Genomic DNA, 13,382 nt, shown 5'->3' on the forward strand with positions numbered 1-13,382 from the left:
TCTCTGTGACAGCTCTGTCTGACTGTATATAACTGTTGGTGTGCACACCTCCTCTCTGTGACAACGCTGCCTGTTTATAATTGTTGGTGCGCACACCTCCTCTCTGTGACAACTCTGCCTGACTGTATGTAACTGTTGGTGTGCACACCACCTCTCTGTGACAGCTCTGCCTGTGTATAACTCTTGGTGCGCACACCTCCTCTCTGTGACAGTTCTGCTGGACTGTGTATAACTGTTGGTGCGCACACCTCCTCTCTGTGACAGTTCTGCCTGACTGTGTATAACTGTTGGTGCGCACACTTCCTCTCTGTGACAGCTCTGCCAGACTGTATGTAATTGTTGGTGTACACAGCTCCTCTCTGTGACAGCCCTGCCTGACTGTATATTACTGTTGGTGCTACACCTGTCTGTGACAGTTCTGCCTGATTGTGTGTAACTGTTGGTGCACACAGCTCCTTGCTGTGACAGCTCTGCCTATGTATAACTGTTGGTGCACACAGCTCCTCTCTGTGACAGCTCTGCCTATGTATAACTGTTGATGTGCACACCTCCTCTCTGTGACAGCTCTGTCTGACTGTATATTACTGTTGGTGCTACACCTCTCTGTGACAGTTCTGCCTGATTGTATGTAATTGTTGGTGCACACAGCTCCTCTCTGTGACAGCTCTGACCATGTATAACTGTTGGTACGCACACTTCCTCTCTGTGACAGTTCTGCCTGACTGTATGTAACTATTGGTGCGCACACCTCCTCTCTGTGACAGCTCTGCCAGACTGTATGTAACTGTTGGTGCACACACCTCCTCTCTGTGACAGCTCTGCCTGACTGTGTATAATTGTTGGTGTGCACACCTCCTCTCTGTGACAGTTCTGCCTGACTGTATGTAACTGTTGGTGCACACAGCTCCTCTCTGTGACAGCTCTGCCTGACTGTATGTAACTGTTGGTGTGCACACCGCCTCTGTGTGACAGCTCTGCCTGACTGTGTATAACTGTTGGTGGAGAGCGCTTGCTCTTCTCCAGCCTGGGGTGTCTCGCTGGTGATCCCGCTGTGCACTGACATGGTCTGCATTGTGCCCAGGTGTGACTACTGCAGCAAAGGCTTTAAGAAGTCCAGCCACCTGAAGCAGCACGTGCGCTCACACACAGGGGAGAAGCCCTACAAGTGCAGGCTCTGCGGACGTGGCTTCGTCTCCTCCGGGGTCCTCAAGTCCCACGAGAAGACGCACACCGGTCAGTTTGCCTAACGCTGAGCGCAGTGTGGTTCCGTGTGTTCCCAGGTTGTGTCGCCATCCCACAGCCCTATTCTAGAGCATTCTCGTCATGCCCTGGAGGAACCCCCCACTTGCCTCCACGCCCAGCCTCCAGCAGCCACCGCCAGTGTCCTGCCTGTGCACTTGCCTCCTCTGGGCATTTCCCATCAGAGGAGCCAGGCGCCCCGCTGCCTCTTGTCGCTGGCTTCCCCCCTCAGCAGGCGCTGAGGGCTCTTGGTTGTAGCTTGTGTCCCCCTCCCGTCACTTTATGGCCTAGGCCGAGTCCAGTGTGTGGGGAGAGCACATCGTGCTTGTTCACTCATTATTGTTGGACAGCTGAGCTGTTGCCATTGTTTGGCTATCAGACTTGTGGACCCAAGTTTTCACTTCTCTATTTAGGAGTGGACTGTTTAAAGCCTGGGCTTGATCAAAACCACTTTCCAGAGGGGCTGTGCCATTTTCCTTGTCCACCAGCACTGATTTCACATCTTGTCAGCATGTTCTATAGTCTCTCTGCTTCATCATGACCATCCTTAGAACACCTGACATCAGCGTCCATCTTCTTAAAGTAACCTCCTCTTAAGACACCTTCGGTTCCTAAGAGATAGGAGGCCCCAGCCAGCAAACGGTCTTTAGTTTTGTGCTGACTGAGCGCTTCCTCGTTTGCTCTGACGTGTGGCTTCAGGTAGTGAGGTGTGTCTGCACGTCGTTTGTCGCCGCAGGAGTCAAGGCCTTCAGCTGCAGCGTGTGCAGCACCGCCTTCACCACCAACGGCAGCCTCACCAGGCACATGGCCACGCACGTGAGCGCGAAGCCCTACAGGTGTCCATTCTGCGAGCAGGGCTTCCGGACCACAGTGCACTGTAAGAAGCACATGAAGACGCACCAGGCAGCTGCCTCGGGCGGGTCAGCGCCAGGAGACGCAGACGGAGGAGGTGCGGCCCCTTGGCTGATTCAGGTTTATTAACCGGTGCTTTAGTGGCTCATTCACTTCAAAGGTGATTGGTACATCAGCATTTCCCTTTCCGATTATGGAAGCAGTACATGCTCTTTGAAAGAAAGGTTCAGGAAGGCGCGAACAGGAAATTGTTTCTCTTACTAGTCACCTCTCACCAAAATGCCAGCATTCCGTACGGCACAGCCTCCCGCCTGTGCACGCACACACATGTAGGTGGATCTCAATTCCTTAACCCAGAGGGAATCACATCCCATGCAGTGTTGTGGTCCACTTCATCTTTCCTCCACTGATGTTCGCTGCAGACACACTGGTCATTGGTGAGCACAGGTCTGCATCAGTTCACGCAGCTGCACCGATTCCGTTTGGTTCATGACATGAGTGCCTGTTACGGACATGCAGCAGGTGCCCAGGGTTTCCGTGTGGCAGGGAGAGCGCTCTCCCATGACACTGTGCCCACCACGTGTGTGCTCTCAACCTGAGGGGCACCAGATGCCGTGTGGAGCTCACTCAGCGTTAGACGAGGATTTACCCCATTCCCGTGCCGAGTGTAGTAATCCTAAGAGTGTTATTTCACGCTTACACTTTTTGTTCTTACCAGATGGTCTCTTTTGAGCAAGTTCCACGAGTAAGATTACAGTAATAAGAATGAGCACGTTGCGCAATGTGCAACGTGCATGTATTTTGGCATGTTGACACGTGACGCCGGTACACAGCGTTCGGACTTTTGTAACTGACGTTGTCCCACACACAGTGTGAGCTTTGCTTTTTCACACGGTGTCCTGGGCCTGGGCTCCAGTCTGTGCTGTGCGTTTACACCTCTGGCGCCTGATGTCTGTGGAGTGGATGTGCTGTGCAGGGGGCAGGGCAGGGAGGACCGTGAGCTGGTTGGTAGCTCACTGCTCTGGCTCTGCCCACTGTCCACTTTGCTATTTAGTGTTTCTCTTGTTTTTTTAAACATTTTTTAGCCATCTGTGCAGTAATGATGTCCCTTCTCTGCCCTAGCCAAAGCTTTTTTCCTTCTCAGTGACATTTTAACAGCAGCTTATTCCTATTTTTAATGACTGTAAATATGTCCTTACATTTCACTGAGAGAATACTTAAACACATATTTTTAAGTGTGTGTGTTTTTTTTTTCCTTTCAGTAAGTCTTTTTAGTTGAGAGCTGTTTGCTGATTATCAGCTGGGGCTCTCCGTTTGGGCTGCGTGTTTTCTCAGGCTAACTTTGTGCTATACTGGTGAACGCACGTCTGTGAGTATGAACGTGTGGACTCCCGTGGATGCTGAGCGTCTCAGAGCTCACTGCTGGCCTGGCTGCAGGTGTGGGGGCCATGGCCGCAGCGTCCTCCCCATCAGCGATCCCTGCGCTGGGGCGCCGCCTTCCCCATGCAGCTCCTTTACCAGGGACTGCAGCCCCCTTCTCCATAGGCAGTGGTGAGAAGAAACCCTTTGCCATCCCACAGATGGCTTCACTCAGCTGCAGACTCTGACCTTCGACATTTAAGGCGCATGTTCATTTTTGGTGGCTCTGCCATGACTCAGTGTCCCTTAGGAGCTGGTCCTTTGTCCTGTGTGTCGTTTAGAGATGGGTCTGGAGGAGGAGGAGGACGGCTCCGAAAGAAGCACGTCCCGGAAGGCGCGTCCTGAGGTCATCACCTTCACCGAGGAGGAGACGGCGCAGCTGGCCAAGATCCCGCCGCAGGAGAGCGCCACGGTCTCGGAGCAGGTGCTGGTGCAGTCGGCCGCTGAGAAGGACCGCATCAGCGAGATGAAGGATCGGCAGGCCGAGCTGGAGGCCGAGCCCAAGCACGCCAACTGCTGCTCCTACTGTCCCAAGAGCTTCAAGAAGCCCAGTGACCTGGTCAGGTGCGGCAGGCAGCGGCTCTGGGGGCTGGGGGTGTGTGTGCTGGGCCCCCTTGCTCCCCACGCTGTGCTGTCTGAACCCGGTGCTCCGAGGGGTACCCTGCTTTCTCCATCTGCGTTCCGGGCTGGGGCGTATTAGAGGCTCCCCTCAAACTTCTCCAGTGCGTTAGTCCGAAGTCCGCTTGCTCTGTAGGTTCTTCCCTGAGCTTTTTTCTGTGTGACTGTGGTGGCAGTGAAGAAAGTTAAGAGTTACCGAGGACGTCAGGCCCTGAGTTGGCGGCCCCCGGTGCCACCTGCCCACAGCCCAGGGGGAGGGCCCCAGGGCGGGGCAGCGATTGACTGAGGTCTGGCGGCTTGTGGGAGATGGCTGGGGTGGGGGCTCCCGGGAGGAAGGCCACTGTGCAGTGCTCCCGACCTTGGAAAGCGCCTCACAGACAGCATGGGGGACACTCGCCTCTGCTTAAAGAGGTGGAGCTAACAGGGAGGGTGGAGGGTGACGGGAGGGAGCGCCGTCGGGGTTGAGCATGGGGGTTGAGCGCGGTTGAGGGTGGGGCTGATGGAGCTGGCTGCTCCGGGAGCCCAGCAGGTGTCCTGTCCTCTTCAGCCAGGACCTTGTGCAGGGTGGGAGGCCTGGGGGCTCTCGGCGCTGAGCCCCACCTCCCTGTGCTCTGCGGGCACCTGTGTGGGTGCGGGGTCAGGGCTGACACCTGCCGCCACAGGCCTCAGCCCGGTGCTGTTTCCGGTCCCCAGTCCCCAAACGCCTGCCCCTCCAGCCACCTGCCAACAATGGGTCATCAGGCGGGCAGGACAGCGGCATCTTGTCGTCGTAACTGACTCCTTTTGATTTGGAGTCTGGGCAAATACCTTTTCATGTGGCCTTTGGATGCATGTGTTTCTGTTCTAAGCTGCCAGTTCATTGCCTACGTCTCTCTTGTGATATCTGTTGTCTTACTGCTGATCTGTAAGAGCTCTTTGGATTTTAAGAAAATTAGCCCTGTTATCATTGGTCTTGCAGTTACTTTTTGGTTGGTGGTATTTTTTGTATAGAGTAAAGCTGAAAATTTTTGTTTTTTATGAAAATTTTTATTTTGCTGAATTTATTTAGTACACTGTTGGTGTTTAGTTGATCAGTTGTGTCCCACTCTTTGCGACCCACTCTTTGGACTGTAGCCCATCAGGCTCCTCTGTCCATGGAAGAGGCAAGAATACTGGACTGGGTTGCCATTCCCTTCTCCAGGGGATCCTCCCAACCCAGGGATTGAACCCTTGTCTCCTGCATTGCCGGCAGATTCTTCACCACTGAGCCAGCAGGGAAGCCATATTGATAGCTATAAAATTAAAAGCATTGGGTTGTTTGTGACATCTAATTGTAAGTGCTTCCCGGCTAGGCATGTTCGAATCCACACTGGAGAAAAGCCATATAGATGTGAGGAATGTGGGAAGAGCTTCACAGTGAAGTCCACCCTAGACTGCCACGTGAAGACTCACACAGGTAGGAGCAGACGCCTGCACGGCACTGCGTGCCTCCCAACAGCATCTTACACTTGTTTCTGTGCGTTTTGAACACAGACTTGTCAAGATTATAGAAAGCTTAAAAATCAGGAATCATGAAGAAATGAATGTAAAAGATTTGAGATTCCTGATCTAACACTGAAGGAAAGGATCTGGGTCTCCAGTGTGGAGTTACTGGCTGTCACTCAGACTTAAATACCTGTGTTAGTTAGGAAGATTACCTCCTGGTCTGGTTCAGGCTGAGAAGACCACAGTGATAGGCAAACTCACTCTTCCTAAAGTCGGAGCGCAGAGACCCTGATGCATGGTGCAGTGTGCCTCTGTATTGTGAAAGACGGAACTCCAAACTCAGGTCCTAAACAGTGACCTTGACTCACTTTTAAGCTTTCCAGCCACATGTCCTGGGGCCCTGGGAGCACGGCGGTGAGCGGGTGGGGAAGGTGGACGCAGCACGTGGGTCCAAGGCTGGAGGTGGGGAGGGGAAGAGGGGAGGGGGGGAGGGGGCGGAGGCCTGGGCGAGTCCTCTGCCCGGCTGACTCTGGGCTCCTCCCCCAGGCCAGAAGCTCTTCAGCTGCCACGTGTGCAGCAACGCCTTCTCCACCAAGGGCAGCCTGAAGGTGCACATGCGCCTGCACACGGGCGCGAAGCCCTTCAAGTGTCCGCACTGCGAGCTGCGCTTCCGCACGTCGGGGCGGAGGAAGACACACATGCAGTTCCATTACAAGCCGGACCCCAAGAAGGCCCGGAAGCCCGTGCCCCGGGCGGCAGCCGAGGGTCCGCAGCCCGTGAACGCGGCCCCCGCACCCTCCGCCGACCCCGGCGTGTTCATCATGAACAGCCCGGTGCTGACCGGGCAGCTGGACCAGAGTCTGCTGCAGCCGGGCCTGCTGGGCCAGGCCGTCCTGCCAGCCTCCGTGTCAGGTGGGCCGCGCGTGCTGGGGGCGCGGGGAGAGGCTGCGGGGTGACTGATGCGCTGTCTCCACCCAGCCAGCTCCGACGCTGCCCTCCCTGAGATTTCCTAGGAGGCAGTGGGAGGATGGAATTCCATCTTTCAGACGTGCCGTCTTTCCGTTTCCCATTCTCTCTACCACCCTTTCTGCATTTTACCCTTCAGCTCTTTGGTCTGTTGGGCTTAAACCTGTTTGTTTCTTAATATTCTCAAAACTTAACAGACATAATTTATTACTCCCCTTAAGCCTTATTTTTAATACACTGCAATTATTGAATTGCTCTTGGGTCACAGTAGTGTTTGAAAAGCATTACATTTTAGTCAGGTAATATTTACTAATAATATTAAATAAACATTATCTTTTGTGTACTTACAAAGAGTGAAGCAAATGTTCATATTTACTAGACATCTTAAGTGGCTGTTTTTCTGTCTAATGACCCATGGCACAATTAAAGCCGAGTAAAATAATAGTGTTGTTTTCTGTCTTGGGCTTAATCAGAGTGATCTCTCTGAGCCTAGTTTCCTGATGTGTTAAAAATGGATGTTACCTATTTCACAGGGTTTGTTTTGTGACATTTAAGTCGGACACATGGTGGTGGTGGTGGTGTTCAATCGCTCAGTCGTGTCTGACTCCTTGCGACCCCACAGGCTGCAGCACTCCAGGCTTCCCCGTCCTTTGCTATCTCCCAGAGTTTACTCAAACTCATGTGCATTAAGTGATGCCATCCAACCATCTCATCCTCTGTCACCCCCTTCTCCTGCCTTCCATCTTTCCCATCATGTATTTATATATGTATGATGTAGAGTAAATACTAGTATTTGTTAACTGGATCATACTGATATGTGTGTAAAACATATTTGGAAATCCTTGCATAGCCTTGAGTTTTTTCTGTTTAAGAAGGTTTCTGGCACCCAGTCATCCCTGTTTTGTCTTGCAGCTGGTGGTGACTGGACAGTGTCTTTGACGGACGGGAGCTTGGCCACCCTGGAAGGCATACAGCTACAGCTGGCAGCTAACTTGGTGGGGCCCAATGTCCAGATCTCTGGGATTGATGCCTCCACTGTCAATAACATCACTCTGCAGGTAAGGCACCTGCTTGGTGTCTCTGCACTTCCCGAGTATGAATCCCCTTCCACGTGACTTTTCCATTACAAGGCGCTCTGTGTTTTCAGATTGACCCGAGTGTCCTGCAGCAGACCCTGCAGCAGGGCAGCCTGCTTGCTCAGCAGCTGACAGCGGAGCCTGGCCTGGCCCCGCAGGGCAGCGCCCTGCAGACGCCGGACAGCACAGTCCCGGCCAGTGTGGTCATCCAGCCCATCCCAGGCCTGTCCCTGCAGCCCACGGTGACATCTGCCAACCTGGCCATAGGCCCGCTTTCGGAGCAGGACTCGGCGCTGGCCACCAGCAGCAGCGGTGAGAGCTGGTGCGCGGCGGTCAAGGCAGCTAGGCTGCAGCTCGCTGTGCACAGTCATGCACTGGGTCCTAAGGTGCTGTTTTCTTCTCTGTGTGAAGCTTAACAAATGCATCACGTGTCCTAAGAGTGCAGTAAGCTTTTTTTAAAGATAAGTGATGTTTAACCAATACATGCACAGAGATTGCATTCATAGAACTGGCTTCCTGTTTGAACATAAGAGTTTTCTCTCTCTCTCTTTTTTTTTATCATTTTAGATGAAGGACCTAGAGATGACTGATACTGTGTTTTGAATCTTAAAGTCTTAGTTTCACTAAAGTTTTAATAGGAGAAAGGGGAGGATTATTATTTTTTAAGCCCAGCTTTGTTCTGTTTTATAACGGTGACCAGGGACGCAAGACCTCTCTCAGGTGATGACCTCACAAGGCCTGGTCTCCACCTCCGGCGGCCCCCACGAGATCACCCTGACCATCAACAACTCGAGCCTGAGCCAGGTGTTGGCCCAGGCTGCCGGGCCCGCTGCTGCCACATCCTCGGGGCCGCCACAGGAGATCACCCTGACCATCTCTGGTGAGTCTTCAGGTTTTTTAAATCTGTTCACCTGCAGTTTAAGTAAATCTTATCTGGTTTTTTGTTGTTTTTTTTTCCTGTGAGACTGAGCTTTGCATAAATCCAGTGCTTCAGAAGTGTTTGTAATTTATCTGGGATACTCCATTTAGTGAAAATGTTCCTGCAGTTCATATCTGATGGCAGGAATTAAATGTGGTGGTTCCCCACGGCACTTCTAGTTTGAGCCCGTTAGTTTGGTCACGTATTTTTTGTTTAATCAAGAGCAGAAAACCGTACTTCATAAATGCTTATCGTGCTCCTTTGAACTGAAGGAGTGTAATTGGTTTAAGTGTATACTTTTGGTACCCCAGAGCATTACAGATACCCACTCTCCTTACCTTTCAGAATTCTTCTCGGATCATGTAGAAAATAACGATAGAAAAATAGGTAAGTGGGTAGAAAACGCCCTTTGGCAGCACAGGCCCCTGGGCCGGTCCGCTGAGCCTCCGTGTCGGTCACCAGGCCTGTGATGCTCGCCGTCAGACCACCCCCTCGTCTCGTCTGAGTTAGCTTGGAGCGCAGTTTACAGGTGTGCTTTGTCCACATACTTCTTAGCCTTGAACTCTGTGTTAACTGAGCAGTTCTTAAATTCAGCAACGACTTTTTTGACCCTTACTGTGCACCAGGTCCTATTCTAGTAACTTTGACAAATATTAACTCATTTAAGTCTCATAGAAACAACGTTGTGAGCTTTTTAAAAAAGTATTTAAAAAAAAAAAAAAACAAACATCTTGCTGGGAGTCAGAATAGCCTCTCTGGAGATCTGCTGTGATGGCAGGAAGCACTGTGTTTTCCCTGACAGTGCTGGGGGTGTGGCGGCCAGACCCTGGGCACAGCCCCAAGAGAGGGCCGCAGAGTGTCACCTCTGTTCCACAAGGCTTCTGCATAAACCATTATTGGCATAGCGCAGTTACTGAGATGGAAAACAAAAGCTTTCTCTTTTAAGAGGTGTCTTTATTCCTTTCAATTTGTGAGAGAAATTGGAGGAACTGTTCCTAAGGAACAGTTTCTTCATATGGAGCTCTTCAGTGACAAGCACTGATTGTTAGGTTCTAATATGCAGCAAAAATTAACTTTGAATTTTATCTAATCCAGCAAACTTCTTCTGTGTGTGTGTGTGTGTGTGTGTGTGTGTGTTTGAATTTTACTGTTGGAAACAGAAGAGTTACTTTAAGAAAGCTATTTCGTTGATCAGATAAACTTTTTTGAGTAATCTCAGTTTTAGAGGTGTTTTGCTAGTCCTATACAAAAAGCACAAAATGTGGGATTCTTGCTTATGGTTCAGAAAATGTGTTTTTTTGTTTGTGGATTGTGCATCTGTTTCTCCTATGTTTTCCTATATTGATCATTCAGTTATTTTATTGCTTTTTAGTGTATTAGATGAATATAACTATAATTTTTTCTTAATTAGCTTAAAAGGTTTATCATAGGAGAAATCTTTATTAGTTGATGAAACTGGTAAAGTTTGCCTAAACTTTAAAGGCCTAAGATTTATTTCCTGTCTCCTCATTATTATATGTTTTGAGCACGGGCTCTGAGGACTCCTAAGCCAGCAGTTTCTTAGCCCATTCTGAGAAGTCTGGAATAGCTTTTAATTTGTGGCCACTTACAGAGATTTTCCGTTATTTTGTAGAATGTTCTTTTTTTCCATGAGTACATGGAATTATACATGCTTGTGAATGCTAGAATACAAATATTACTTCAGTTAAGTTGTGTAGACTTTTTAGTAGTTCATAAGAAGAGAAGTAAATGTTGGGTGAAGATGAGGACTGTGGTTGGTCTCCCCAGCTGTCTTACACAGTAGAGCGCTCCTATCTGGTGACTTGAGTCCAGTTATTCATAAAGAGCCCTGTTGAGCAGAGAGAAGAGCAATGCCACGTGGTTTTGCGCCTTTCCCCTCGGGTCTCTGACCTCGGTCTGCTCTGCCAGTGGGAGCTGTGTTTTCCATCTCGCCCACACCTCCACCGTTGCTCAGCCGCACTTGCAGGTGTAGGCCCCGGGGTGGCGCGGGGATACCGGCGCTGGTAGAGCCAAGTGCAACACCCGTTTTGTCTTTTGGCCCTCCAGTTTCGTATATTTGTCTTGCTTCCACCTGGCTCGACAATAGATTTTTTTAAAAGCAGCTTCTCTTTGCCAGGTCTTTGCAAAGCATTCAGCCTGGTTTTCATTGAAAAGGCAACAGGTTTTTGATGTTCCTGTTCCTCTGTTTGCACACTGCATGATCACGTTATGAGATTGTGAAACTAATGAGGCTGGTGGAAGCCCGAGTCTCCTGGTGGGAGGATGTCATGGCGTGTGCGAGCCGCCATGCACGTCCAGGGCGCTGCGGGGCAGAGAGCCTCCCGCAGCAGAGCCGCCGTCGCCACGCTGCCCTCCTGTCCTTCCACCATCAGGCCCCCGAGGCTGCAGCTGGTCGTCCGGCATGGTGGGAAATAGTTCCAATTCAGTTTAAGTTGTATTCAACAAATCATGTAGCCATAGGTGCCTAAACGTGGAGGAGTTAAAGTAGAGCTCCTAAGAGTTACTTAGAAACTTCATAGATTAAAGCATGTCTGACAGATATTTGTGTTTAGGGCAATGCATTCCACAGTCTTGTTCTCATTTTTTGTATAAATGTTAAAAATGAGATAGCTTTCGTGTTTAGAGGGGTGGTGTCGTATGTTTAGCACACTTAGCAGTGTGTAAGTTAACATGTTACTTTCAGATCTCACAACGTTAATTTCTGTTTAGGTCAAGATCTTATTCAACACAGTTCTAATGGAAGTAGTGAACTAAATGGAAGCATAAGATTGTCAGCACCTACAATCAATAATCAATCTGCAGGTGCCACCTTGACAATAAGCAATGACCAGCTTCTCTCGCAGAGCGCAACATTAAACTCTTCAGGTATGCAGTGAACAACCAAAAGGCTTCCTAATTTGTCAGTCGAAGGGCTGTGTGCATTGTCAGTGGAAAGGGCCGCCTGTCTTTCCAGGTGACAGCTGTGTCAGCTGCCTGTTCTCATGCGTTTGGTGTAGTTCCTGACGATTAGAGGCTCCTGTGTAGTTCTGGGACCCAGCACTCTCTTGAGTATTACTGACCTTTCAGGGTTGTTCCTGCCTTCTGCAGAGTAAAGGTGAATGGTCTTAGGCCAGCGTGCAAGGCGTTGTGTGTGTCTGCAAGCCGGCCCTGATGGCTCCATCACACCCAGGCTCTGAAACGCTCTCGGGCTCCCTGCTCTGTGCCGGTGGGGTGAGCCCTGTGCCACATTTTCCTGAGTGTAGGATGGCAGAATTATTCATATAAGAAAGCATCTTTCTGAGGTTTTGAAGTGTCAACTTTAATAAAAAGTAAAAGTAAATGAGCGCCATCAAAATGAAAGTGCCAGAGCCCCAGTGCCACGAGGCCCCGCCTCACAGGTGGTGCCCAGTTTTCCGGGCCTGACAGAGCTCCTGTTCCTTCCTCAGCCCTCTTGTTTGACAACCCTGTATTTTTCATTTCTTTTTGAGGGTAAGGCTTCATCTTTAGATATGCGTGGTTCTTCTCAGTACCCAGAGCCAGACTTGTTTTCCTGCTCGCTTGGAGTGCCTTTTTACCCAGTGGTGGTCTGTCCCTGCAGAGCGCAGTGCGTGCCGCGTGCTGAGAGCCCCTCTGAGTGGGGATGCCGGCCGAGGTAGCCGCGGGCCCCTGCGTTTTGGATCCTAGAAACTGGCAGAGCGCCGGTATTTACCACAGAGTCCACGTGGCGGTGCAGGGTGACAGCCGTAGTGCCACGTGGGAGAGAAGGCCGCCCCGAGCGCAGGTCACAGGGTCACCGGGCCGACCCAGTCTGGGTGGCGTCCTGAGGGGAGGCGCATCCCTGGCCAAGGAGGTTGCTGGAGCCGTCTGTGCTACGGGCCGGCCTTGTGTGCTGGAGTGGACAATGAGCCGAGCACTGCATGCAGTCAGGGTCCACTCAGGTCCCTGAGGGGCCTCCCACCCGCCTTCCCCTCTGCTGAAGGGGTGCCCAACAGCCTCGTCAGCATCTCATGTTGGTGGACTGGGGCGGGTCCACAACCCGGGCTTCTGACGGTCATTTCCACCTCTGCCCTCTGTTTTCCTGTCTCTGCTTTGGACTCACTCTGTCCCTCCTTCCTCAGTTTGTTGTTTAATTTTGGGGAGCTAAGAGAGTTGTGTCATAGAACTGCATTCTTTCACCTATTAATTTTGAAGTGAGAAACTTTTTTGTTTTCGTTAATGGGAGTTTTCAGTTCTGACTTTGTCTGTGATGGGTAAGGCGTCTGCAGTATGTCATGTGCTGCTACAGTTACACGGCATGCTTGTTTCTGTAGGTGCTCCCTGATGGTCGTGATCTGTGTCTGGCTGTGAAGGACCAGCTCTCACTGCCTCCAGGGCTCTGACATCTCTCCCGCCCCATGGAGCGCGGCACACGAAGCGACAAGAGGCTCTGTGTCTCCTGTTGGCTCGAGTGCCTGCTGTCACGCTCTGGTGGCGGTCTCTGTCCCAGAACATTCCGGGTCGGGCTGTCTCCACCTCCTGCTTCCCTGAGGAGCAGCCTGCTGCAGCTGGTGGGACCATCCATCCCCTCGGGTCTCTGGTGGGACCGTCCGTCCCCTGGGGGCTCTGGTGGGACCGTTCTTCTCCTTGGGGGCTCTGGTGGGACCGTCTGTCCCCTCGGGGCTCTGGTGGGACCATCCGTCCCCTCTGGGCTCTGGAGGGACCGTCCTTCTCCTTGGGGCTCTGGTGGGACCGTCCTCCTTCGGGGCTCTGGTGGGACCGTCCGTCCCCTCAGGGGCTCTGGTGGGACTGTTCTTCTCCTTGGCAGCTCTGGTGGGACTGTTCTTCTCCTT

General features: G+C 51.5%; 1 protein-coding gene across 2 annotated transcripts in view; it reads left to right on the forward strand.

The window, feature by feature from the left end:
* Positions 1-13,382, forward strand: part of ZNF236 (zinc finger protein 236) — a 57,718-nt gene that overhangs the window by 29,774 nt on the left and 14,562 nt on the right. Inside the window, exons 17-26 of one of the 2 annotated variants that reach the window (XM_040264371.1) lie at positions 1,082-1,233; positions 1,976-2,188; positions 3,792-4,074; positions 5,460-5,563; positions 6,139-6,504; positions 7,471-7,616; positions 7,706-7,946; positions 8,335-8,514; positions 8,899-8,940; positions 11,284-11,439. In XM_040264371.1, the coding sequence (XP_040120305.1) occupies positions 1,082-1,233; positions 1,976-2,188; positions 3,792-4,074; positions 5,460-5,563; positions 6,139-6,504; positions 7,471-7,616; positions 7,706-7,946; positions 8,335-8,514; positions 8,899-8,940; positions 11,284-11,439 (1,883 nt within the window). The remainder of the gene's footprint in view (positions 1-1,081; positions 1,234-1,975; positions 2,189-3,791; positions 4,075-5,459; positions 5,564-6,138; positions 6,505-7,470; positions 7,617-7,705; positions 7,947-8,334; positions 8,515-8,898; positions 8,941-11,283; positions 11,440-13,382) is intronic. The other variant, XM_040264370.1, reaches the window with a different exon arrangement.

This window comes from Oryx dammah, unplaced genomic scaffold (genome assembly GCF_014754425.2).
Source record: "Oryx dammah isolate SB20612 unplaced genomic scaffold, SCBI_Odam_1.1 HiC_scaffold_22, whole genome shotgun sequence".
Classification (NCBI taxonomy): domain Eukaryota; kingdom Metazoa; phylum Chordata; class Mammalia; order Artiodactyla; family Bovidae; genus Oryx; species Oryx dammah.